Source organism: Pan troglodytes, chromosome 9, assembly GCF_028858775.2.
Source record: "Pan troglodytes isolate AG18354 chromosome 9, NHGRI_mPanTro3-v2.0_pri, whole genome shotgun sequence".
Taxonomy (NCBI): Eukaryota; Metazoa; Chordata; class Mammalia; order Primates; family Hominidae; genus Pan; species Pan troglodytes.
The window spans coordinates 79,607,889-79,635,039 of record NC_072407.2 but is presented as its reverse complement, the minus strand read 5'-3'; the positions used below and the strand labels follow the sequence as shown (position 1 = coordinate 79,635,039).

General features: G+C 42.1%; 1 protein-coding gene and 1 long non-coding RNA gene across 4 annotated transcripts in view; one reads left to right on the top strand and one right to left on the bottom strand.

Annotated features, from left to right (window-relative positions):
- AQP11 (aquaporin 11) lies at window positions 1-19,996 on the bottom strand. Of its 3 annotated transcripts, XR_008538098.2 has the most exons (6): window positions 18,989-19,966; window positions 18,750-18,828; window positions 18,564-18,652; window positions 17,974-18,294; window positions 6,038-6,154; window positions 1-421 (listed from the first exon to the last, which is right to left on the bottom strand). XR_008538098.2 is itself a non-coding variant. In XM_063783299.1 (4 exons), exons 2-4 carry the CDS (start codon window positions 19,605-19,607, stop codon window positions 342-344), a joined length of 816 nt encoding a protein of 271 aa, XP_063639369.1. In that variant the 5' UTR covers window positions 19,608-19,789; window positions 19,856-19,975; the 3' UTR covers window positions 1-341. The 3 variants fall into 3 exon arrangements, 2 of the variants coding, with proteins under 2 accessions (XP_063639369.1, XP_001175046.1); XM_063783299.1 differs by lacking the exons at window positions 17,974-18,294; window positions 18,564-18,652; window positions 18,750-18,828 and having other exon boundaries at window positions 18,989-19,789; window positions 19,856-19,975; XM_001175046.7 differs by lacking the exons at window positions 17,974-18,294; window positions 18,564-18,652; window positions 18,750-18,828 and having other exon boundaries at window positions 18,989-19,996.
- A 13-nt stretch (window positions 19,997-20,009) lies between these two features.
- The window catches only part of LOC107967164 (uncharacterized), a 65,310-nt gene continuing 58,168 nt past the window's right edge, over window positions 20,010-27,151 (top strand). Inside the window, exons 1-2 of the long non-coding RNA XR_010147289.1 lie at window positions 20,010-20,244; window positions 24,098-24,195. This is a non-coding gene — a long non-coding RNA (uncharacterized LOC107967164). The remainder of the gene's footprint in view (window positions 20,245-24,097; window positions 24,196-27,151) is intronic.

The window sequence follows — 27,151 nt, the reverse complement described above, 5'->3', positions numbered from 1 at the left end:
TTGGTCTTACTATCACCTTTACTTCCCTTCTCATCCTGTACTCGTTTTTCATCAAAGTTAACAATTATCATTTAAGATTGATTTATGTTTAATGTAATGAGGCTTTTCTAGCAGCATTTAATACATCACTCAAAGAACAAGTCTTAACTGAGAAGTACAGAATACCTCATTTTCACAGTAATTTTTTTTTAAGTCCCAGTGATGAAAACTATAAGGCAGCTTCCTCAAAGGAAGTTAACACTGATGAATCCAGTGCAGCCGGTGTTTTCCATATGAGGTGATAAAATCTTTATCACATCCAGCTGGACTGTCCTGTATGTTAGTCTGAGTCTTTGGAACAGTTATTCCTTTTTATTAATTGTATGGTTGTTATGCAGCCATGGAAGGAAAAAGCTGAACATCAAAATCATCAACAATATACCTGAAAGACAAAATACAGTAAAATAAAAAGACAATCTTTAAGGAGGTTCATAATCACTAGGTGGGTATATTTTAAAATTACAATTATATACCTAGATGTTTGGAAAGCCATGCTTAAAGAATTGGCTACATCAATTCTACGTGAAACATGTTAGATATTTAAATCTAATATTCTCAGATTTAAATCTAATATCAGATTTAAATCTATTATTCTCAGATTATTTTTTCTTCAACTGTGAATCCTTAAACACAGTATGCATTTGGTAAAACCAATAGGATCTAAACAATGAATTCAAAGGATAAACTAAATCCAAAGATGTAGTTTTAGTTCTGGCTCTTTAGTTCTAGACTTGGGTCTTCATTTTCTCCTCTTTAAAATGGTAACACTCTCCTTTTCCTCCGTGCCCCAGGGACATACCTAGAGAATAAAGCAACTGAAAGCACTTGGAGTTTTCACTTAGAATGTTCAAATAAAAACAATGTTAGGTTACTTTCTCCAGTCTCTCTTTTTTCATTAATCTCAACTATTAACAGTTTTTTCATTTTTATCTCAACCTTATTTAACTGACCATTAACTGGTTTTAGAGATGTGTCAAGCAAATAAAATATCTAAACAAAATTTCAGTCGATGGTGGAAGTTTAAATCTGAAATATAATACAAAATTGTTGTTTATTTGTTTGTTTTTGAGACAGAGTTTTGCTCTTTCGCCCAGGCTGGAGTGAAGTGGTGTGATCTTGGCTCACTGCAACCTCTGCCTGCCAGGTTCAAGCGATTCTCCTGCCTCAGCCTCCTGAGTAGATGGGATTACAGGCACCCGCCACCATGCTCGGCTAATTTTTTTATTTTTAGTAGAGATGGGGTTTCACCATGTTGGCCAGTCTGGTCTCGAACTCATGATCCACCCCCCTTGGCCTCCCAAAGTGCTAGGATTACAGGCGTAAGTTGCTGCACCCGGCCCAAAATGTTTTGAAAATTCACATATTGGTAATCTTCATTTCTGAGAATTACAACAGAGAAATCTGGCATGTAGCTTTTGGTTAATTTTTCAATGTGAAATAGGGACTAAGGAGAGTGAGCCAAGGGCTCAAGTCACTATCCTGAAAAGTAAATCTGCAGTGGTTAATTTTTCATCTTAAACTGAATGTATTCAGGCTTAAAGCCCTAGATCAGTTTAAATTCAGATTGAAAACAAGTTTTGTTACATGCACATTTGAAATTATGTTCTCTTGTTTGCAACAACAAAAAACCTTAAGGTTTGGCAACCACTTAGATACCTTAACATATTTGTGAGAGATTAGTCTGTTTGCAACCGAAGGCTTTAAATGAAAAAAAAAAAAATCAGAAACAACCTCTATGTTAACTGACCCACAAATTTTTTTGTCATTTTTTATAAAGTCAGAACTAGAAAATAAGACATTTAAAACTTTTTCCAAAAATAGAATTGCAGTTTCATAGAAGCAAATAGAATTTTCTACTTTTCACTGTATGAAATGTATAAACTAGAGAATTCTATATACTTTTTTTTTTTTTTTTTGAGACAGGGTCACACTCCCATCACTCAAGCTGGAGTGCAGTGGTACGATCTCGGCTCACTGCAGCCTCAACTTCCTGGGCTCAAGTGATTCTCCTACCTCATCCTGCCGAGTAGCTGAGACTACATGCATGTACTACTACACCAGGCCACATATACATCCTTATAGTCACATTTCTAAATTTTTAATTTGGTAAGATGGCAGGGGCCATTAGAGGAATTATAATTATCTCTGCTGTGATGAGAAACAAGAAAGAATATGGACTATGACTCCAAAGAATAGTTTGCTTCCTGCTTGGTCAAGAAGGAAAGAAGGTGGATACCTTGGGATTACTCTTTCCTCTGTCTCACTCCCCTGGCACCCTGGCACTGCCTAATTAATGTAGCTTTGGTAGTTGAGTGGTGTTTGTTTTGGGGTTTTTGTTTTTATTTTTATTTTGGACTCCTCATCTCTTAACTCTTTGAATGATTCTTTTAATTTATAATTTATTTTTTCCCATTCTTTTCAGAGTTATATAATGTGTCGCTTTATTTCTTTATTTCATTTGGAGCCAATTTTTTTTCCAGTGGGAAGGTAACTTCAATATATGACAAAATTCAATGGCAGGCTGGAATGCAGTATTCTAAAAATCATCATTTATTCACATACATGTCTTTTATCTACATATATTGAAGGATGCCTTTATTCTCATTCATAAACCTCAGAAAGAAATATAGAAACATGCCTCTTCAAACCAAAAATACAGTAAATATTTTACGTTGGGTCTATTTTAAAAGGTAGGGGTCCTTAGACCAACTGAGAATCTTGGAATACATATTTTCAACAAGCTAAATATAAAAAGTATCATATGAATTCGAAAATGTTTGATCTCAGCCAAGCATGGTGGCTCACACCTATAATCTCAGCACTTTGTCAGGCCAAGGCAGGCGGATCACCTGAGCCCAGGAGTTCGAGACCAGCCTGAGCAACATAGAAACCCCGTTTCTATAAAAAATACAAAACTTAGCTGGGTGTGGTTTTATGGAAACCCCATTTCTATAAAAAATACAAAACTTAGCTGGGTGTGGGGGCATACGCCAGTAGTCCCAGCTACCTGGGAGGCTGGGACAGGAGGATCGCTTGCGCCTGCGAGGCAGAGGTTGCAGCCAAGATTGCACCACTGCACTCCAGCCTGGGTGACACAGCCAGACCAAAAAAAGTTTGATTCCACTTCTATTTGTAAGAGATTTCGGCTTTTTTTTGGCGGGGTTAGGGGGGATGTTCGGATTATTAGGGGGTAAGTGGTTCTTTAAAATGTTTTGGCTACATATAATGTGTTATCTTCCTGTTTGTACCACACTAACATGAAGAGAATATAGTCACTTTCCCCAACCTATCACACTTTCTGCTCTGTAAAGGGAGAAGATTTAGCATTCCTTTTTTATCTATCGTGAGGCTTTTCTTCTAGTATGTTCTTCCAGGAAGTCATTAAGTGCTGCTTTGGCTGGAAAATGTGTTCTAAGAAAAAATCAAGGTCCTTTTACAGAGATTGTCATTACTTCAGATTCCTTTTTAAAATTCTTCCATAAAGACCCTTTTTAAAAAAATTTATTTTTTAGATGTGGTTTTGCTATGTTGCCCAAGGTGGCCTTGAACTCCTGGCCTCAAGCAGTTCTATCTCAGCCTCCCAAGTAGCTGGGACTATAGGCATGTGCCACTGTGCTTTTTTTTTTTTTTTTTTTGAGACTCGCTCTGTTGCCCAGGCTAGAGTGCAGTAGTGCGATCTCGGCTCACTGCAACCTCCACCTCCTGAGTTCAGGTGAATCTCCTGCCTCAGCCTCCCGAGTAGCTGGGATTACAGGCACCCATCATCACACCCAGCTAATTTTTGTATTTTTAGTAGAGTTGGCCAGGCTGGTCTCAAACTCCTGACTTGAGGTGATCCACGCACCTCGGCCTCCCAAAGTGCTGGGATTACAGGCATGAGCCACTGCACCCAGCCTACCTGGCTACTTTTTAATGTTCTTTCAAGTAATGGATGAAATAATTCCTTAACACAGAGATCCTCAACCTTTTTAGCACCAGGGACCGGTTTCCTGGAAGACAGTTTTTCCATGGACTGGGGGCATGGTTTTGGGATGGAACTGTTCCACCTTGGATCATCAGGCATTAGTTAGATTCTCATAAGGAGTGTGTAACCTAGATTGCTCACATGCTGAGTTCACAGTAAGGTTCACGTTCCTATGAGAATCTAATGCCACCGCTGATCTGACAGGAGACGGAGCTTTGTAAGCTTGATTGCCACTCACCTCCTGCTGTGCGGCCTGGTTACTAACAGGCCACGGACTGTACTGGTCTGCAGCCTGGGGTTTGGGGACCTTTGCCTTAGCCTACTGTTACAATAGTAGTTGGAGCACGCTAACAAATAAATCATGTTAATATATGTTAGTCTCCAGACATACTGGGGGAATTTTTTCATATAAAAACTACCTGTAGGCCTGCCCAATTAGTGACCTTGTTTGTTAACTTCTTAACTTCTTTACATTAGTGACCTTTTTAACTTTAAAATTTAAAAACGGATTTTTTGAGATGGAGTCTCGCTCTGTCGCCCAAGCTGGAATGCAGTGGTGCGATCTCAGCTCACTGCAAGCTCCGCCTCCTGGGTTCCCACCATTCTCTTGCCTCAGCCTCCCAAGTAGCTGGGACTACAGGTGCCCGCCACCACGACCAGCTAATTTTTTGTATTTTTAGTAGAGACGGGGTTTCACCATGTTAGCCAGGATGGTCTCAATCCCCTGACCTCATGATCTGCCCGCCTCGGCCTCCCAAAGTGCTGGGATTACAGGCGTGAGCCACTGCGCCCGGCCTAAAAACAGAGAAAATTTTTCTTTAAAGAAGTTATCGGAAAATACTAGCACTCTGTAGAACTGACCAAAAGTTATATTACTAGCATTTAAAACCAGTTTTTCTCTGATATTCTTCATGTTTAGGCCTATAGATATTATTGAGCATAACAATATTGAGCATAACAATATGATATTGAGCATAACAATAACATTAATGTGAGATAGAGGAATGGAAGGTAAACAGGAAGAGTAAAGTGTGATTGACTATTCAAACCTGTTATGGCACTTCCCTTCTGTGTTACCTTCTGTGTATGTGTGTGTGTGTTTTAAAGAAAATGACTAACAAGAAACAATATGCTAACTGGATAAAAAGAAGAGTGAATTAATGGAGGGCCAAGCATCTTCATATTCACTTACAGTTATGAGTTATAATCAGGCTTAAAACAGATGACTAAACAAAATCAATAAATGCTGATAACTTTATATACGTAATGCAAAAGAAATGCATAATAATTTTTTGTATATTGTATAATTTTGTGTGTTATTTGACCCATCTTTATAAAGAGTTTATATATCTCATCTAAATAGAAGTAACTGGAATGTAGCCGAGCAACATAGCGAGACCTCATCTCTACAAAATATACAAAAATTAGCCAGGTGTGGTGGCACATGCCTGTCATCCCAGCTACTCAGGAGGCTAAGGCAGGAGGATTGCTTGTGCCCAGGAGTTCAAGCACAGTGAGCTATGGCTATGATCATGCCACTGCCCTCAAGCCTGGGTGACAAAGAGAGACCCTGTCTCGAAAAAAAACAAAACAAAAACAATAAAAATAACAGGAATGTAATGTGGATAATTTTTAAACTATACTTAATACAGGTATTCATTGTTTCATGAGATGCTGTTCTGCAAAATGAGTCAAATGAACTAAATGATACTTTATCTGGAGCTCACAAATGTGAAAAAACAAATTTCTTTAGCAAAAAAAAAAAAGATTATTTTTGAAGGGAAGTAAGCACTCTTTGCTTTTTTGGTGCTCAGATCTAAGGTTTCTTAAAGTGATAGCATATCTGAAACTGACTACCTTTAACAGTTTTAAAGGATACTACACAAAGTATTATTTCAGGCATGTTAGCTACCTTTTTCATTTTCTGTTTTGTGCCTGCTGTGGCTTTGGAAATTGACATGTTACAATGATATACACATATCATATTTTAAAATACCCTAATATTTCAGACATATTAAATAAAAATATGCTTACCTAAAGAAGGAGCCAGCCAGTATACTATAAAAAACTGAGGGAATGCTTCATCAAAACACATGAAATGTAGCGAAAGTGCCAAAGCTGGATTAAATACAGCTCCTGTTAGACTTCCTCCTGTAACAGATTTTAAGCAGAGTGATTTCAAATGATTTATCTTCCATTTCCTTGTAACTGGAAATAAATGGTTACTAAATGTGACTTTTATTTTAGGTATTCTTAGTCTGTGATCTTCCTTTGCAGAATCACCTGGCATATTTTAGACTATAATCATAAATCATAATATGCCACTTACTATTAAAAAAAAGACAGAGGACATTAAAGTTTGAACCCAGTGCTTTTCCTATAGACTATAAAATGGACACTGAAAGTTAATGTGCTCTATTATTATTCCTACCGTTTTATAAAATAGATTTGGCTGCCCTGAACATTTGTCAATTTAAATGAATGAATAATAATAAAAGTAAAATGAAAATACAGTTAAATAGATACAATGACCCAAGATCCTCTTGAGTACAAGCATAACTTTGTATTGAAAAGGTAAAATGGACCAATAGACCAAAGCTTTATCATTGGTTCTATTTTTACTTGTCAACAGAGCCCTTAAGAAGGGACTGTGAGTAGTCATGAGAGATAAGCACAAATTATAACTGTTGGCTACTTTTTAGGATTTGTGTTCCAGCTCTGCACCCAGGGTATTTCTCTGACATGGGGCTAGGAGTCTATAGTCTGGCCACACAAGTACGGAATGGAAGAGGAGGCTGGATGCCTGTCCAGCAGTACTCCACAGAGCTGTGTCTTCGCTTTTCAAAGTCCAGCCTAAGAGCATCCCTCAGACAGTGACATTTTCAGCAGTTTTTCCAAGTGGAAGCTTAGGCACACAACTCTGCCTCTTTTACTTAGCCACAGAGATAGATCCTGAGATCTTCAGAAGTTTTATTATTGACATGCACCATTGTAGCCTGTTTTCATGGAAATTAAGTGGCCCTTTCATAAGATTTCACTACTGAGATTTCACACTTGAATAGGCCGAGAACAATGAAGCTGTGTTGAGATGAAGATATTTAGCAATGAACTAAGCTCACTCAATAGCTAAGAGTTTTTTCTAGTGTACCAGCCTCACAGCATGATTCATATTCATGACTCAGCAATTATAAATGATATCATAGACCTTCGGAATCATTCTTGAACAGTCAAATCCTGGAATGTTAAACCTGCCACTGCTAAGGGTGAACAGAATTGTCTGGTTGGCAGCTAGTCATTTCAGTTTGATTACACAAAAACTTATTGAGTTCCTGTGTACTAGATACCATGGGCAGAAAGATAAAGACTCACACAGACATTTACAATATAATGTAATATGACCTATGATGATATAAATGACCTGTGACTTTTAGGCATGTATTGATAAAAATGGACTGAATCATTACCCTCACTTAGTTTACTTCAGTATTCAAGGCCATGGTATACTGAAGATTTTCCACTAGATCTAAGATGAACACCACTGATCAGTCTTATACCATCCTAAAACTCAAACGACTTCACTTCCTAATCTTCTCATCCTCACACAGCAGTTCTGATCAGTGTGACTTAGTGGTAGCTGCTTCTCCCAGCAAGACATTGTCTACTTTCCCTCTCTTAAAAATGAGCTGGCTTTGCAACTTGTGTTGATAGATAGAATGCAGCAGAGTAGGGCTATGGGAATTCTGAATGTAATAGGAGTGATGCTGTGTGAATTCTAGGTTCACATCTCAATAAACCCATCAGCTTCCACTTTTTGCTCTCTTGGAAGAATGCCCTGACCATGTAAGTTTGCTGGTCTAGGCTGCTGGAGGATGAAAGGCCACACGGAAGAGAACTGAGGCATCTTAGATGACAGCTGACAACTGCCAGACATATAAGTGAGGCTACCTTGGGCTTTCCAGCCTCACCACTGGTCAGTTGAATGCAGCTATATGAGAGATCTCAGAGGAACTGCCCATCTATAACCCACAGAATCATGAAAAATAAGTTATTCTCAGTTTTGGGGCCAGGCATGGTGGCTCATGCCTGTAATCCTAACACCTTGGAAGGCTGAAGCGGGTGGATCAGTTGAGCCCAGGAGTTTGTAATGAGCTCAGGCAACATAGCAAAACCCCGTTTCTGTAAGAAATACAAAAATTAGCTGGTTGTGGTGCCACATGCCTGTGGTCCCAGCTACTTGGGAGGCTAAGGCAGGAGAATAAACTGAGCCTGCAGAGGTTGAGGCTGCAGTGAGTCGAGATTGTGCCACCGCTCTCCAGCCTGGGTGACAGAGTGAGATCCTGTCTCAAAAAAAAAAAAAAAAAAAGTTTTGAATGGTGTGTTACACAGCAATAGTTAACTGATACAGAAATCCATGTCGGGTGTGGGTTCTGTGTTCACAAAAGCTAAAAACATGGCATTGGCTTTAATGTCTTACTGGATAATTCTTTGTTGTGAGCTGTCCTGTGCACCGTAGTATGTTTAGCAGCATCCCTGGCCTCTACTCAGATGGCAGTGGCTTATTCCCTCTCCCCACATTGTAACAACCAAAAATGTCCCCTGGGGGGAAAACTGTCCCTAAGTTCAGAATTACTGTCCTAGAGAAACACTGGTATTTGTGTATGAGAAGACATATACAAGATTTTTTTTTTTTTTTGAGATGGAGTCTCGCTCTGTCGCCCAGGCTGGAGTGCAGTGGCGCGATCTCGGCTCACTGCAAGCTCCACCTCCTGGGTTCACACCATTCTCCTGCCTCAGCCTCCCGAGTAGCTGGGACTACAGGCGCCCGCCACCACGCCCGGCTAATTTTTTGTATTTTTAGTACAGACAGGGTTTCAACATGTTAGTCAGGATGGTCTCGATCTCCCGGCCTCGTGATGCACCTGCCTCGGCCTCCCAAAGTGCTGGGATTACAGGCGTGAGCCACCGCACCCGGCCCTACAAGATTGTTTATTGTAGCAAAGAACTAGGAAAAACCTAAATGTCCATTCATAGGAAAACAGCCCTAACAAATTTACTATTACTTTGGAATATCATGCAGTGTTTTGAAATAATGAGAGAAATCTCTTTACTAACATAGGTAGATATACAAGATGTATCGTTGAACAACTACCACCAAAAAAAGCAAATTGTTTCCTCATCCTGTATCTTCCATGTCATAAATGACCTGTGACTGTGTCTTGCCCTTTCTTCCTCCAATATATATCTCCAAACACTTCTCTGCATTCCACAACTACCCCAACTATTTGTTTAACTACTTGCCCCTTGAAGGACAGCCAGGTAGTTTTTTCCGGCTCTTGGCTATCAGGAATAAAGCCTGCTGAGTAAGGTATGATACTTTTTAATGTTAACACAAGTATACACATATACAATAATATATATAATAATATGTCATTCCTGGCTGGGCACAGTGGCTCACACCTGTAATCCCAGCACTTTAGGAGGGCAAGGTGGGTGTATCGCCTGAGCTCAGGAGTTCGCAACCAGCCTGGGCAACACGGTAAAACCCCACCTCTACTAAAATACGAAAAAAAAAAAATAGCTGGGCATGGTGGCGTGCGCCTGTAGTCCCAGCTACTCGGAAGGCTCAGGCAGGAGAACTGCTTGTACCCAGGAGGCAGAGGTTGCAGTGAGCCAAGATCACGCCACTGTACTCCAGCCTGGGCAACAGAGCAAGTCTCAGTCTCAAAATAAATAAGTAAATAACAGTAATAATATATTATTCCTGTAGGGTTTTATCTATATGTATAATAAATGCACATGAAAAGAGTTTGGGCCTAGGTTTGATGGCTCGTGCCTGTAATCCCAGCACTTTGGGAGGCTGACATGGGTGGATTGGTTGAGTCCAGGAGTTCAAGACTAGCCTGGGCAACATAGCAAAACCCCCATCTCTACAAAAAATACAAAAATTGCCTGGGTATGGTGGCATGTACTTGTGGTCCCAGCTACTCGGGAGGCTGAGGTGGGAGGATCTTGTGAGCCGGGGAGGCGGAGGTTTTGATTGCACCACTGCACTCCAGCCTGGGTGACAGAGTGAAGCCCTGTCTCAAAAAAATAAAAATAAAAACACAGTTTGGGGCTGGGCATGGTGCCTCACGCCTATAATCCCAGCACTTTGGGAGGCTGAGGCTGGTGGATCATTTGAGGTCAGGAGTTCAAGACCAGCCTGGGCAACATGGTGAAACCCCTACTAAAAATACAAAAAGTAGCCAGGTGTGGGGCCTGTCATGGGGTGGGGGGCTGGGAGAGGGATAGTATTAGGAGAAATACCTAATGTAAATCATGAGTTAATGGGTGCAGCAAACCAACATGGCACATGTATACCTATGTAACAAACCTGCACGTTGTGCACATGTACCCTAGATCTTAAAGTATAATTTAAAAAATAATTAATAAAAAAAAAATTAGCCAGCTGTGGTGGCAGGTGCCTATAATCCCAGCTACTCCGGGGGTAAAAGAAAAAAAAAATTAGCCAGGTGTGGCCAGGCATGGTGGCTCACACCTGTAATCCCAGCACTTTGGGAGGCTGAGGCGGGCACATCACCTGAGGCTGGGAGTTCAAGACCAGCCTGACCAACATGGAGAAACCCTGTCTCTACTAAAAATACAAAATTAACCAGGCATGGTGCTGCATGCCTGTAATCCCAGCTACTCAGGAGGCTGAGGCAGGAGAATCGCTTGAACCTGGGAGGCAGAGGTTGCAGTGAGCCTAGATCGTGCCATTGCACTCCAGTCTGGGCAACAAGAGTGAAACTCCATCTCAAACAAACAAACAAAAAAATTAGCCAGGTGTGGTGGCAGACGCCTTTAATCCCAGCTACTCAGGAGGATGAGGCAGGATAATCATTTGAACCTGCGAGACAGAGGGTGCAGTGAGCCAAGATTGCACCACTGTGCTCCAGCCTGGGCGACAGAGCAAGACTCCATCTCAAAAAAAACCCCCAAAACAACAACAAAAACAACCAGTTTGGAAGGTTGTAACACAAACATCAGAGACAAGGATTACCGTGGAAGGAAGAGTAGACAGGGAAGGAAAGGAAACAGGCATGGAGGCATGGAGGATGGCAGTCAAAAGGTACTTTAGTCTTTGAATTTTTTACATAGAGAACATATCACGTATTGTGTAATTAAAAATGAATTATTTTTTAAAGAATCATCAGGCATGGAACTATCAGAAGATGGCTTCAAAAAACACGTTACTATTTATTGACATTTGAAGGGGAGATGACAATCATGCATGTTGAAGAAGAGGTATAACCGGGAGATCCAGCTAGTCCACTGCCAAGAGTCAGAGGACAGCATGGATTTGGTTAAATTACCACAGCCAGAGGCTAAGTCTCAAATCTGGCAATTTTAGGCACTAAAGTTTCTCAATATTCCTAAAGGGAATAAAATTCTCTGTGACAGAAGAATACTAGTTAAATATCACATAACACCCATGTAGAAGCTGGAAGGTCTATTTATTAATTTAGAATGGAAGCTAGCTTTCTAGTAACTGGAATATTTGTCTTCCCTCTCCAGAGAACCCATTTTAATGAGCACGTAAGCAAAGCAAAAGGAGTGTTATCATACCCTGATGAGCTCTGATAAAATATCATTGTCAGGAGTTGAAAATACCTCTCTAGGCTGGACATGGTGGCTCACGCCTGTAATCCCAGCACTTTGGGAGGCCAAGGTGGGTGGATCACAAGGTCAGGAGTTGAAGACCAGCCTGGCCAAGATGGTGAAACCCCATCTCTACTAAAAGTACAAAAATTACAGCGCACCTATGATCCCAGCTACTCGGGAGGTTGAGGCAGGAGAATCGCTTGAACCTGGGGGTCGGAGGTTGCAGTGAGCCGAGGTCGCGCCACTGCACTCCAGCCTGGGTGACAGAGCGAGACGCCATCTCAAAAGAAAAAAGAAAAAAAGAAAATACCTCTCTAATGACAAGCCTGCTTGTTTTCCCCAAATTCAATCTCTACTCCCGGACATTACTGGGCAAATAATTTCAAAGTTTGCATCTCCAAACTCCACTTTTCATTTCTGGTTTGTATTCTGTTGATATGCTAATGTTACTAAGCTAGCTAGCTAGCTGTTTTCTTTTCTTTTCTTGAGAGATTCTCACTCTGTCATCCAGGCTGGAGTGCAGTGGTGCAATCTCAGCTCACTGCAACCTCCACCTCCTGGGTTCAAGTGATTCTCATACCTCAGCTTCCTGAGTAGCTGAGACTACAGGCGCGAGCCACCATGCCCAGCTAATTTTTGTATTTTAAGTAGAGACTGGGTTTCGCCATTTTGGCCAGGCTGGTCTCGAACTCCTGGCCTCAAGCGATCCGCCCACCTCGGCCTCCCAAAGTGCTGGGATTACAGACATGAGCCACTGCGCCTGGCCTGTTTTCAAATTAGTGGTTATTCTTACAAACCTGGAAGAATGACATTAGACTGTTCTCAGATGTTGTGGGGAACACCTAGGGATTTGTACCAAAATCTTTACTTATTTGCAATGGACAAATTTCGTTATAAAAGTTACAACTTACATTTTCCTGAATTTATCCCAAAAGGAGTTGTGAGCAATAAAACTGATCAAATTATATGCAAAAATGATCAAATTATACTGGAAGCCTGTTAGAAATATAGAGGGAAATAATAATAATAAATAATAATTATTTCCCAAGTATTTCGTGTATGGCAGGTACTATGCTACAAACTTGAATTATTATTCCTAATACTAGTCTTATGAAATTTCTTCATTTTAGAGATGAGGAAAGTGAGGCCCAAAATAAGTATTCAGCCTAAGGGCACAGTCTTTTTTTTTTAAAATTGAAACAAGATCTCACTCTTTCACCCAGGCTGGAATGCAGTGATGAAATCATGGCTCAATACAGCCTCAAACTTCAGGGCTCAAGCAGTCTTACTGTCTCAGCCTCTTAAGTAGCTAAGACTACAGGCATGCACCACCATACCTGGCTAATTTTAAAATTTTTTTGTAGAGACAGGGTCTTGCTATGTTGCCCAGACTGGTCTCAAACTGCTGGCCTCATGCAGTCCTCCTGTCTTGACGTCCCGGTCCTGGGATTAGACATGAGCCACCATACCTGGCCTTAACCATTACACACACACACACACACACACACACACACACATATATATATTTTTTTTAATTGAGACATAGTCTCGCTCTGTTGCCGAGGCTGGAGTGCACTGGTGTGATATCAGCTCACTGCAACCTCCGCCTCCCAGGTTCAAGCAATTCTACTGCCTCAGCCTCCCAAGCAGCTGGGATTACAGGCACCCGCCACCATGCCAGGCTCATTTTTGTATTTTTAGGAGAGATGGGGCTTTACCATGTTGGCGTTGAATTGGTTAAAGAATAGTAGAGTAGTGAGGATAATGAATAGGCTGTGGGTGGTCATGTTGATTCAGATTATGAATCAACAGGCTGGTCTTGGACTCCTGAACTCAGGTGATCCGCCCGCCTCCGTCTCCCAAAGTGCTGGGATTATAGGCATGAACCACTACACCCGGCCTTAACCACTATATTATACTGGCATAACAAAATAAATTTTGGACCTTTGAAGGTGTTTTTCATTTGTAAATTGATAATAGCTCCTATTTAAAAAGAATATATGTTCCCTTCTCTCTTTTTTTTTTTGACACTGAGTCTTGCTCTGTTGCTCAGGCTGAAGTGCAGTGGCATGATCTTGGCTCACAGCAACCTCCGCCCAGGGCTCAGGGGATCCTCCCACCTCCACCTCCCGGGTTCAAGTGATTCTCCTGCCTCAGCCTCCCAAGTAGCTGGGATTACAGGTGCCCACCACCATACCCAGCTAATTTTGTATTTTTAGTAGAGATAGGGTTTCTCCATGTTGGTCAGGCTGGTCTCGAACTCCCGACCTCAGGTGATCCGCCTGCCTCTGCCTCCCAAAGTGCTGGGATTACAGGCATGAGCCATCCTGCCCGGCCATATTATTTCTTCCTGTACAGATTTTTAGAGTAAACAGACTATTTGCTAGTTCGTTCACTTATTCTAAAAATACATTTACTTTGTACCAGGTCCTATGCTAAGATCTTGATATATATTATGACAAATAAAACAAATGTGGTCTACAGACTCAAAGCTTGTCATCTGGTAGAGGAAAACAGGCATTGTATCAGAAAACAATATAATTTAAAATTCTATGAAAGAAATGAGCAGTATGTGGTAACAAAGACAACTGACGTGTAAAATAACAGATGTTTTTCTTTCTTTTTTTCTTTTTTTGAGATGGAGTTTTGCTCTTGTTGCCCAGGCTGGAGTGCAATGGCACGACCTCAGCTCACTGCAACCTCTGCCTCCCAGGTTCAAGCGATTCTCCTGTCTCTGCCTCCTGAGTAGCTGGGATTACAGGCATGCGCAAGCATGCCCAGCTAATTTTGTATTTTTAGTAGAGGTGGGGTTTCTCCATGTTGGTCAGGCTGGTCTCAAACTCCTGACCTCAGGTCATCCACCCACTTCGGCCTCCCAAAGTGCTGAGATTACAGGCGTGAGCCACCACACCCGGCCCAGGTGTTTTTCAATATCTAATTATACATAAAAAATGAATGCAGCTCTCTCTTAAACTGTTCATTGAACTAAATTCTTCCAGAATCCAAAGTAAGGAAGATTTGCTTGAAATCTGATTAACAGTTTATAGCTCTAATAAGTTAATAAATCCCACAGCTTTTTTTTTTTTTTTACACGATTAGGGGAGCCAGTTAATACACGATAAATGGTAATGACATAACTGGGGCTCCATGTGCCATCAAAATTTGGGGTGCTAAATCAATAAATACACAGACACTTGGTCACTGGCTATCCTAGGAGCCTGTGGCTATGTTGCTGGACGCTTATGTTCTGTAATCCTAAAATACATAAGTTATTTTGATGTACCCTGTATTGGTGACTTCTCAGTGCCCTCAAAATGCAAGTGATTAAAGAAATCTCCCAAGGTGCACCTTTGTCAAATCTGTACTTGTAGTATCCTAGAAGATTAAAAGAGACATATCATAATAACTTGTAATGATGCCTGACTTAGCCAACTGTCCCAAGACAGTCCTATTTGTAACAACTCTGTTCCAAAGTTATGACTTATAGCCATAGAAAATAAAAGGGAGAGATGGGACTTAGTGCAGCATTTCCCAAAGTATGTTCTCTTCTGCTACACACTCCTAGACAAGAGGATCTCGTAAGTTTGAAAAACTGTGCTCCAAATCCTCCTCTTGGAGTTTCACAATACTTAGAAGCATAGTAAAGGCTCTATGAAGTCTTAAAATTAGAAAACCTGTTTAATCCAGTGTCTCCCAAATTTATTTGGCAACAACATCATTTTGTAACTTAAAAATTGTATAAATCATGGTGAAATATATATATACCATAAAGTATGCCATTTTAGCCATTTTTAAATGTATAAGTCATTGGTGTTACATTCACCATGCTGTTTCACCAGCAGCACCATTTCCAAAGGTTTTCATAACATAAACAGAAACTTTGTACCCATTAAAAAATAAGTCCCCATTCCTCCCTCCTCCCCACAGTCCCTGGTAACTCTATTCTACTTTCTGTCTCTATGAAGTTGCCTAATCTAGATATTTTGTATATGCAGAGACATACAGTATTTGTCTTTTTGTGTCTGGCTTACTTTGCTTGGCATATTGTTTTTGAGGTTCATTCATGTTGTAGTATACATCATAACTTCATTCCTTTTTATGGCTGAATATATTCAGTTGTGTATAGTTTTGTTAACTTTTGAGGAGCACACTGTGGAAATGCTGATAATGAATCCGTATGAGCTTTAGTGCCAGTTGGAACCATAGTTCTAACACATTCTAGTTATGTAAGCTTAGATAAGTCATTTCACTTTTCTGGGCCTCACTTACTTTACTTAAAATGGGAAGAATGTATTCATCAATGGGTTGTTTTTTTTTTTTTTTTTTTTTGAGACGGAGTCCCGCTCTCTCGCTCTGTCTCCCAGGCTGGAGTGCAATGACTCGATCTTGGCTCATTGCAAGCTCCGCCTCCTGGGTTCACGCCATTCTCCTGCCTCAGCCTCCCCAGTAGCTGGGACTACAGGCACCCGCCACCATGCCTGGCTAATTTTTTTGTATTTTTTAGTAGAGATGGGGTTTCACCGTGTTAGCCAGGATGGTCTCGATCACCTGACCTCGTGATCTGCCCGCCTCGGCCTCCCAAAGTGCTGGGATTACAGGCGTGAGCCACCGCGCCCGGCCGATGGGTTGTTGTAAGAATTAATTAAGATAACTCTCATAAATTTCCTTGCAAAATGCTTGGCCTATAACAGCTGACAATCGAATATTCTTATCTCCCTTATATTGGCAGAAAACAAACAAAGGGAAGATCATACTGCGTTATAAATTTCTGTAACTAATAGTAATCAACAATTGTCTATTTTGTTCTACCCATGCAAACAGACTCTAGCACTGTCCAATCCTGTACCCACTAGCTACAGCACAATCTGACAAGTGACCACTTGAAATGTGGCTACTCTGAATCTAATTTCAGTTAATTTAAGCGTAAACAGCCACATGCAGCTAGTGGCTACTGAATTGCACAGTGCAGGTCTAGACTCCTAAAGCAGTGCTTCTTTACCTTGGTTTCATAATGGGATCACCTGTGAAGCTTTACAATACACCGCTGCCTAGGCCCCTTGCCAGAGCAATTGGATTTTAATCTGTGGGCCCAGAACAAGGACATTTAAAGAGCTCCCCAGGTGATTTTAATACAGAGAGAAACACTGCTCTAGTGTTCCCTTTATACTCTCCCTCTCCCCCATCAATTAGTACCCTCATTTCAAGAAAAAAAGGGTAGTGTTTTTGATCTGTTGATATTTTATAGATACTTCTAATAACTTTCCTTATATCTATGACTGGATCTATAACTCCAAGTATTATCTGTGTCTCTTCTCTCAAATTTCTTGTCACTGATAAAATAGGGAATGGCTAATATATACAGTATTATCTATGGAATCATAAATATGTATTAAAAGTAGACAGAAAGAATATCAACTTCAGGTTAATCAAGAGAGGGAAGAGGAACATAGGTATTGAAAAATCCAACTGTAGTTAATGTTCTATTGATGTAAAAATTCTTTTTAAAGTTTTTACTGCTTTTAATTGTAGAAATAAAGAGCTAAACCATAGCATAACTCTTTTTGCAGTGACAATTCTGTTCATATACAGGGGATGTTTCTGCTTTAGCTAAAATCTAAAACTTCAATAAATAAGCAACTACCCACCAATCCCTCAAATATGCCTGTACTTGTCACTCTTTTTCTCTTTTTCTTTTTTTTTTCTTTTGAGACAGACAGGGTCTCTATAACCCAGGCTGGAGTGCAGTGGCACTATCACAGCTCACCACAGCCTCAACCTCCTGGACTTGGGTGATCCTCCCACCTTAGCCTCCCAAGTAGTTGGGACTACAAGTGCGCACCAGCACGCCCGGCTAATTTTTGTATTTTTTGTAGAGATGGGATTTCTCTATGTTGCCCAGGCTAGTCTCGAACGCCTGGGCTCAAGCGATCCACCCGCCTTGGCCTCCCAAAGTGTTGGGATGACAGGTGTGAGCCACTGTGCCCGGCCCCCTTCACTCTTCTATACCACTTATTTCCATTTATGTCTACTTAAAAAGTGGTACTAGACCTAAAGAAGGGGAAATTGATTGGGAAGGCTTTCTCTTTTTTTGAGACAGAGTCTCACTGTTGTCGCCTGGGCTGGAGTAAAATGGCGCGATCTCAGCTCACTGCAACCTCCGCCTCCCGGGTTCCAGCAATTCTCCCGCCTCAGATTCCCGAGTAGCTGAGATTACAGGCGCCCACCACCATGCCTGGCTAAATTTTTTTTGTATTTTTAGTAGAGACGGGGTTTCACCATGTTGGCGAGGCTGGTCTCAAACTCCTGACCTCAGGTGATCCACCCACCTCGGTCTCCCAAAGTGCTGGGATTACAGGTGTGAGCCACCGCGCCCGGCTGAAGGCTTTCATTTCATTTCAAGTACATGTTTAGGAGTCCTTATCTTGAAGTTTGCTTCTAGTCATGGTTTCACTTTTAATGGGCAGAAGATTATTACCACAAATTTCCTTTGTTGTTATTTCTGCCTCCACAGTCTTTTATAATTTAGATGTAGTCCCAATAAAGATATTCTGTTGTAATCATTTAAAATGACACATTTCATCATTAAATACTTGTGTTTTGGATTTCCTCCTCCCACTTAGGACTAGATTGCCCACTGCATCTGAGATCTGTCAAAGTAAACAAATGGTTTAAAAGAAATCAACAGATTTCTCAAGAGTAATATTTTAAAAAGCATCTTTAATTTGAAGCAAGTTATTTAAACACATTTTTCTTAATAGGTCACTTAAAAGTTCATGTATAACTCAAAATGAAGTATTAAGGAAATAAGAAATTTCATAACTCAAAATGAATTATTAAGGAAATAAGAAATGACTTTAAATCATTTATAGGACTAAAATGGAACTACAAAATTTCTACCCTCCGCTCTTATACTAACCAATCATGTGCCTTGTGCTTTAAATCGAAAGGAACTTTGTAAAGCCAGGATCATTTTTCAGTAAGAGTATCCGAAACGATCTATACCACCTTGGCATGAAGAAAGAGGCAGTTAATAAGTTATCTTTCCTTTCTACCATTAAAACAATCCCTTTGTAGGATATCTGAACCCTTGGCAATATCTCACCGTATCTCAGTTTCAGCAGAGGTGGCTCCTTTCTCTGGGTGTTCAAAGAAGCACTGCATGAAGGCTCTATATGTCGGCCCTACTGGTTAAGAACGGGCTGCAAAATGGTTAGAATAACGGGGATACCAGCATTTACATCATAGCGGGATAGACGGTTTCAAATGTATTTTAGTAAAGAACTTACAGCCTCATGTCATAGAGGCTCTGGAAGTGCCAAGTATTTGGTGAGAATGACAAACCTGCATAGACCAAAAAGGTGATGAGTGCAGCCAGCAGGTGGATACGAAGCTTGGTTCGGACTTCCTGGAAGTGCAGCAGAGCGCTGTGGAAGAGAAAGGAGCAGACGGCCTCTGTGATGACCGCTTTGAGCAAGTCGACTTGGATGGGATTCTTGCAAGCGAAGCTCCTCTCGCTGACGTGATACTGGGTCAGACCCAAGCTCCACAAGGCGCTTGTGCAGTACCTGCTGCACAGGGCACTAACCAGCTGAGCCAATAGCCTCACCGCACCCGTCTCGGGGGACATGCCCCCTAGCATCATCTGCATCATCACGCCGCACGGGTTGCTGGACGTGCCCACCAGAGTCAGGCCATGCACAAGCGAGAAGAAGTAGACGAGCGTCAGCGTCCAGGTGGGGTGCGCGGGGTGCTGTTCGCTCAGCAGTTGCAGCTCGTGGGTGCAGCAGCAGAGCTGGAAGGTGGCTAGAAACTCCAGGACGAAGGCGTGGGCCACCGGCCTGTGCAGCTGCTGCCGGGCGACTACGCGGGCCAGCCCCATGAGCAGCACCACCGACAGCATCAGTCCCAGCGAGGTGCAGCTGTCCTGCAGCTCGGGCAGGAGCCCCAGCAGCGGCGACATGGCTCCGTCGCCGCCTGAGCGGGTTGCGGGCTCCGGCTCTGGGTAGGAGGCGGTCTCCAGGCCCGAGTCCGAAGTCCGCAGCCCCTCCCCTCCTCACGCCCCTCGGGGCGGGACGAGCGGGAGGCTCCGGGGCGGGACGAGCGGGAGGCTCCCGAGCGGCACACTTAGGAAGTCCTCCCCGCCTCCCCGGCTTGGCGCTGGGGTGTTGGAACCAGAGCCGAGGAGGCGGGGAGGCGCGGGGAGGCCGCCTAGGGCGCCGGCCGCAGGGCCAACAGTCAGCCGAGCCCGCCGGGCACTCGCCCTCCGCCGTCTCCCTCAGGGCCTTGTAGGCGGGCGCGGCGGCGGAGGGCCGGCGGGGCGCGGTCGACGCAGCGTTCTTGGTGCCCACTGCGCACGCGTGCTGCGGCCCTTGCGCCCCTGCGGGCGGTGAGGGCGGACCACGGGGCGGAGAGGAGCGCTACGGCGCGGCGTAGCTCCGACGGTTGCTTTGCAGCGAGGACCTTAGAGTTTTTCTTTCCCCGCTCCACACTGTAAAACCGTGGAGCTGGAAAGACCGCTGAAGGCCATCTCACATAGCCACCTCGTTTTTATCAATGGGCGACTGAAATTGAGAGGGGAGACGCGGCGCAGGGGGCGGGTGAGTTAGTGGGCGTAGACCGGTGCGCAGGGCCTCCTGGAGCCTTGCTTTTCTTCACCTGCCAAAAAACATTTCTAAAAATGGTGGTAATAAATGCCAGATAAAATTCGCCACTTTAATCAATTTAAGTCTATATTTCAGTGGCATCGATTACCCTCACAGTGTTGTTCAACGGTCACCTCTTTTTTCCAGAACTTGAGCGGTGATTCTTCAAAGTGTAGCCTAGTTTTAGCATGTGACTGTCTATAACCTTTGGCATGAACTCTTTACGTATAATATGAAACAGTTGTGTCTTACTGTTACATGCACTCTTCGTGAAGAGGAAACAACAGGTAACTGGAGAGGTCTGTTGCCAAGAACTGGGGGTCCTGGCGCACCTCTTCCATCTGCTTTGAAAGCAGGAATACGGCTGCGTGAGGTGGCGCGCGCCTGTAGTCCCAGCACGGAGAGGCTTAGGCGGGAAGACCGCTTGACCCCAGGAGTTCCAGGCTGCAGTGAGCTGAGATCGCGCCACTGCACCCCTGCCTGGGCCACAGAGCGAGACGCTGTTTTTAGAAACAAAAACAACAACAAAAACCGGGCGCGGCTGGGCGCGGTGGCTCACGCCTGTAATCCCAGCACTTTGGGAGGCCGAGGCGGGCGGATCACCGGAGGTCGGGAGTTCGAGACTAGCCTGACCAACATGAGAAACCCCGTCTCTACTAAAAATACAAAATTAGCCGGGCATGGTGGCGCATGCCTGTCATCCCAGCTACTCAGGAGGATGATGCAGGAGAATCGCTTGAACCCGGGAGGCAGAGGTTGTGGTGAGCCTAGATCGCACCATTGTACTCCAGCCTGGGCAACAAGAGCGAAACTCCGTCTCAAAAATAACAACAACAACAAAAACAAAAAACCAGTCAAACAAACAAAAAACAAAACATGAAAGCCACTTAGTACAGTTCCCAATACGTAGAAAATATTCACTAAGTGGTAGCTTACAGTGGAAACAGCAGGTTTCAGCAGCCAGAGTGCACGGCTCTTGCCACCGCATTCCAGTCCCAACAGCTTGTACCCTGGGGTGACCCATTGTGGGTGCAGCACTTTGGGAGTCCGAGGCAGGCGGATAACGAGGTCAGGAGTTCAAGACCAGCCTGGCCAACATAGTGAAACCCCGTCTCTACTAGAAATACAAAAATTAGCTGGGCATGGTGGTGCGCACCTGTAGTCCTAGCTACTCGGGAGGCTGAGGCAAGAGAATCCCTTGAACCCGGGAGGTGGAGGTCGCAGTGAGCCAGCCACTGCACTCCAGTTTGAGCACCAGAGTGAGACTTCGTCTAAAAAAAAAAAATTCTTTCACAAGACACAAACTAGTAGAAAATCAAGACCTTTTCTCTTTCCTGTGTTGATTGCCTGGCCAGAAAGAATTTAAATTAGAATTATTTATTATTATTTTTTTTTAAGACAGAGTCTCGCTCTGTCTCCCAGACTGGAGTGTAATGGCGCGATCTCAGCTCACTGCAACTTCTGCTCCCGGGTTCACGCCATTCTCCTGCCTCAGCCTCCCGAGTAGCTGGGACTACAGGCGCCTGCCACCACACCTGGCTTTTTAAATTAATTTATTTTTATTTTATTTTTTAGCAGAGATGGCGTTTCACTGTGTTAGCCAGGATGATCTTGATCTCCTGACCTCGTGATCCTCCCGCCTCGGCCTCCCAAAGTGCTGGGATTACAGGCGTGAGCCACTGCGCCCGGCAATTAGAATTATTTTTAAGTCACTGCTGTTTAAAGAAGTTGCCTTTAAATCAGTCCTATGAATGTAACCCTTTCAGTGCTCCCCTAGACTAGAAGTCACTTGAGGATTAATGTGAATGTATTTTATTTACTGCTCTGCTGATAATTCACTTTTACCCGGAAGAGTCATGTAGAAAACCAGTGTTTTGGACTTCGGTAAGAAATTTTAGTATCGTCGTAATACATATTGTCATTAAAAGGACTTTGGACATTTTTTAAATTAAAGAACAAGGGCAAAATTAACATAATTACTACTGATTGGATATTTTGCATCAAATCAACCTTCCTATTTTCAGAAACAAGAAATCACCAATTAAAGTCTCTTGAGAGTGACATCATGGACGAAGACCTCTGTTAGCTTTGGTAAAACAGCAGTAAAAACAGTCCTCGCTCTTGAATAGCATAGAAGAGGGAACAGAAGAGAAAACAAAATTAAAATATAGTGTAAAAGTACAATGGTAAAAGAATAAAGGCCTGGGCACAGGGAGGGGCCCCCACTCAGACTTAAGGAAAGGCTCCTTGGAGGAAGTGTCATCCTAGCTGAAACCTGAAGAATAAATAGGAGTTAAGGGGTAAAGAGAAGAGGGAGAAAGAAGAGAGGCAGAGGCACTGCATTTTGCAAACAGAGAAAGCCTAGAGGAGTCTCCGTGCTCTAGGCTGGAGTATGAAAGGGGAAGTAGCAAGAGATCACGGTTAAAAGAAATAATGCCTGAAAAAGATTTAGTACATGGCCCAGCACATAGTAGTGCTTAATAAGGTTTAATATATAAAAATGGAGGTAAAATAGACGATAGTTCAATAATCATGGATTTTGCCCTGAAGCTTCAGACAAGACAAAGCGAAATGAAGAAAAAAAAAAAAACCCCTGCCAAAATTCAGAATTGCATTTCGTTAACATCTGCGAGGAGATAAAGCATTTAAGAGCTTCTGCACCAGGCGTGCTGGCTCACGCCTGTAATCCCAGCACTTTGGGAGGCCGAGGTGGGTGGATCACCTGAGGTCAGGAGTTCGAGACCAGCCTGGCCAACATGGTGAAACCCTGTCTCTACTAAAAATACAAAAATTAGCCAGGCGTGTTGGCACATGCCTGTAGTCCCAGCTACTCGGGAGGCTGAGGCAAGAGAATAGCTTGAACCCGGGAGGTGGAGGTTGCAGCGAGCCAAGATTGTACCACTAAACTCCAGCCTGGGCAACATGGTGAGACTCCATCTCAAAAAAAAAAAAAAGAGCTTCTGAAGCCATGTCCTTTGGCTTGACGTTTACGTGGGAAGAAACATGGGAAGAATTTAAGTAATAGCATTTAAAAAATATTTTATTTTGAAATAATCTCAGGCTTTCAGAAAAGTTGCAAGTATAGTACAAATTTTTTTTTCCTGAACCATTTGAAAATTAATTGTTAATATTATGCCCAATTACTCAGAACATTTTAGGGTGTATTTTCTTAAACATCTGTGTTCTACATAGCCATAATAAGACTATCAAAATCAGGAAATTAACATTGTTACTACCATCTACTCCTCAGATCCCATTCAAGTTTTGCCAGTTGTCCCAACATTGTGCTTCTTAGCAAAAGGATCCAATTCAGAATTGCACATTGCATTTAGTGTCATGTCTCATGAGTTTCCTTCAATCTAGAAAAGTTCCTCAGCTCTTCCTTGACTTTCATCACCTGGACAATTTTGAGGTTACAGATCAGTTATTTTGTAAAATCTCCTTCAATTTGGGTTTGCCTAATGTTTCCTAGATACTAGTTTCAGGTTAAGTGTCTTTTTTTTTTTTTTTTTTTTTTTTTGAGACAGGGTCTCACTGTGTTGCCCAGGCTGGAGTGCAGGGGCGTGATCGCGGCTCAATGCAGCCTTACAGGGTATGCATCTTTAGCAGGAATATCACAGAAGTGATGCCATATTTTTCTCATTGTGTTTTATCAGATGTGTACTCCCAAAATCTGAGACATGTCTCAGTTAATTTAGAAAGTTTATTTCGCCAAGGTTGAGGATGCGTGCCTATGACACAGCCTCAGAAGGTCCTGATGACATTTACCTGAGGTGGTCACAGCACAATTTGGTTTTATACATTTTAGGAAGTCATGAGACATCAATCAATATATGTAAGAAGAACGTTGATTCAGTCTGGAAAGGCATGACATCTTGAAGCAGGAAGGGGGCTTCCAGGTCATAGGTACGTAAGAAAAAAATAGTTGCATTGTTTTAAGTTTCTGATTAGCCTCCTCAAAAGAGGCAGTCAGATATGTTTTTATCTCAGTGAGCAGAGGGGTGACTTTGAATAGAATGGGAGGCAGATTTGCCCTAAGCAGTTTCCAGCTTGACTTTTCCCTTTAGCGTATTGATTTTTGGGGGCATAAGATATTTTCCTTTCACATTTCCCACTTTTCTTTTTAAAAATCTTTTGGAAAAAGCATTTTAGAAGAAAATGAGTTTGTGGTCTCAGGTTTCATCTGATCTGTCATGGCTAGGATGGTTTATTCCTAGACAAGTAGGTCCTGAGTTATTAGGAAAGTTCATTTTTAGAAGGTTGTGAAGTCTCATGTCCTATGAAAAGAAAACGGGGAGCAAGGGAGAAAAACAACAAACAAAAGAACAATCCTGAAAAATCATTATAGGCTGGATTACTCTGAAGTCCATACATCAGTAGGCAAGTATGAAAGTGGCTTATGTATGTAAATAGGTTGCTGTTATTTTCTTCTGAAGTTTAAGTTGTCTGGCTTCAGTTTGCAGGGCTTTAAGAAAGCACAGCTAGCCGGGCATGGTGGTGCACACCTGTAATCCCAGCTACTCGGGAGGCTGAGGCAGGAGAATTGCTTCAATCTAGGAGGCAGAGGTTGCAGTGAGCTGAGATTGCCCCACTGCACTCCAGTCTGCATGACAGAGCAAGACTCTGTCTGAAAAAAATAAAAATAAATAAATAAAAAAGAAAGCACAACTTACTCCGGACGTGGTGGCTCACCCTTATAATCCCAGCGTTTGGGGAGGCCGAGGTGGGTGGATCACTTGAGGTCAGGAGTTTGAGACCAGCCTGGCCAACATGGTGAAACTCGGTCTCTACTAAAATACAAAAATTAGCTGGGCGTGGTGGCAGGTGCCTGTAATTCCAGCTGCTCAGGAGGCTGAGACAGGAAAATTGCTTTAACCCAGGAGGCAAAGGTTGCAGTGAGCTGGGATCGTGCTACTGCACTCCAGCCTGGGTGACAGAGCATGACTCTGTCTCAAAAATAACAGAAAGCACAGCTTAGTTTTCCATGACTTCAAACTAGAAAAAATGGGGAAAAAAAGAAGAAAAATTGAAAACCTTATTTTGAAGACGCGTAGCTAAAAAAAATTAGAATTCTGTCCAAATGGTACAAAAATAATGAAAACGGAAAAACATTAGGCAAGCCTAGAATCTAACAACAGGTATACTACAGTTTTCAAAACATAATTTTTCTTTCTCCAGTTTCCCATTTTTACTAAAGTCATGGTAGGACTGATGTGCTTTGTTATACTTGGCCTAATTATTTGTATAGAATGCAGCAAGAATAATTATTTTTCAAATACACTTTTAAATTGGCTTTGATGGAACTTTGTTCTATAGAAGGAATCTCAGATAAGATCTTTTTAAATTTTTTATAATTTCTTTTTTGAGATGGAGTCTCACTCTGTCCCCCAAGCTAGAGTTCAGTGGCACGATCTTGGGTCACTGCAACTTCTGCCTTACAGGTTCTAGCTATTCTCCTGCCTCAGCCTCCCAAGTAGCTGGGATTATAGGTGCACGCCACAACGCCCGGCTAATTTTTGTGTTTTTAGTAGAGTCAGGATTTCACCATGTTGGCCAGGCTGGTCTCGAACTCCTGACCTCAAATAATCCACCCACCTCAGCCTCCCAAAGTGCTGGGATTACAGGTGTGAGTTACTGCACCCGGCTAAGACCTTTATTTAAAGCCAAGCCCAGCCATGGATTTGTGCCATTAAATACCTATAAGTTGGATGATCCTCTGCTCTTGAGGTTCCAAAGTAAACTTGGGGCTCCTGGGCCTGTCAGAAAGTGACATTCTTTACTTACCACAGGTCAGGAACCCTGTACAGGGAAGGTATGAGGCCAGTTTCCCCAAGGGGCTTTATTGGCTCCATAAGTCAAGTTTGAGTCCCTAAAGGAAAGCACACCATTCCAGTCAGAGCCTTGGTAAAATAACCAGTTTCTCCGTTTGTGTCCTGTTGCAAAATGAAAACAGATTCTTACTATACTTATGCAAATTACGATATTGCCATCAGTTAAGCATACTCAAAAATAATTCCCAAGTTCTGGAGAAATCAGGTAGAGAGAAACAAATATGCTCCAAATTATAGTCATAGGAGTATACTAAATTGTTAAAAGCTGTCAATAGCTCAAAAGAAAAGTTTCCTTGACTCTGAAAAAAAACCAAAGAATCAGCAACATTTAAAGCAAAAGTCAAAAAGATTACTTTAGTCTTCTATCAGTTCAGTTTATGCAATTAACTCCTGTTCTGCTTGATACTCATGAACATTTCAGCTCTCCATGAGAGTCCTGAAAGTTTCTTTTTTCCTCTATTCTAATGTCACAATTTCCAAAGTTATCAGAAACCTGCATTTAAGAACACCTGTTAAGAGTTCTATAGCTGATTATAAAACCACCTTCTAAAGAGGGCCAAAACAAGACAACAATTGTCTGTGGATGACAAACAGTTTTATAGCAGCCATAGTCAAAGACACAATTGACAAGGACATTTGTTACCTCTGTGGCACACAATAATTTAACATAGGAATTATAATTATTACTGATAAGGTACACTTAAGTTATATCACTAGATGTTTCTCACTATGTACACTAAGTTATAATTATAGGAGTTTCCCATAATTTTGGAACACATACCAATAACATATTTATATAAATGTAGCCCAAAGAAAACCAAACACTATATTATATGTGATAATGATTCCTGTATAATTTTTATACCAGATAAGCCAAATATGTCATTTTTGGACTTCAGGGAACCTATTAATAATACCTTAAAGGATTAATTAAATCAGAAAAAGACATAATTTATAATTTGATTTTGGAAAGTTTGTCAAATATCAAAGGTTTAAAACACTTGATATCACAAAATAGGATCACAGGTCAT

Coding starts and splice junctions, on each gene's coding strand:
- AQP11 (XM_001175046.7), bottom strand. CDS start 19,607: ATGTCGCCGCTGCTGGGGCTCCTGCCCGAGCTGCAGGACAGCTGCACC. Junction 6,155..18,988: donor CACCTTTTTGGTCTATGCAG/GTTTGTCATTCT, acceptor AATCTGTTACAG/GAGGAAGTCTAACAGGAGCT. Junction 422..6,037: donor CTGGCTGGCTCCTTCTTTAG/GTAAGCATATTT, acceptor TTTGTCTTTCAG/GTATATTGTTGATGATTTTG.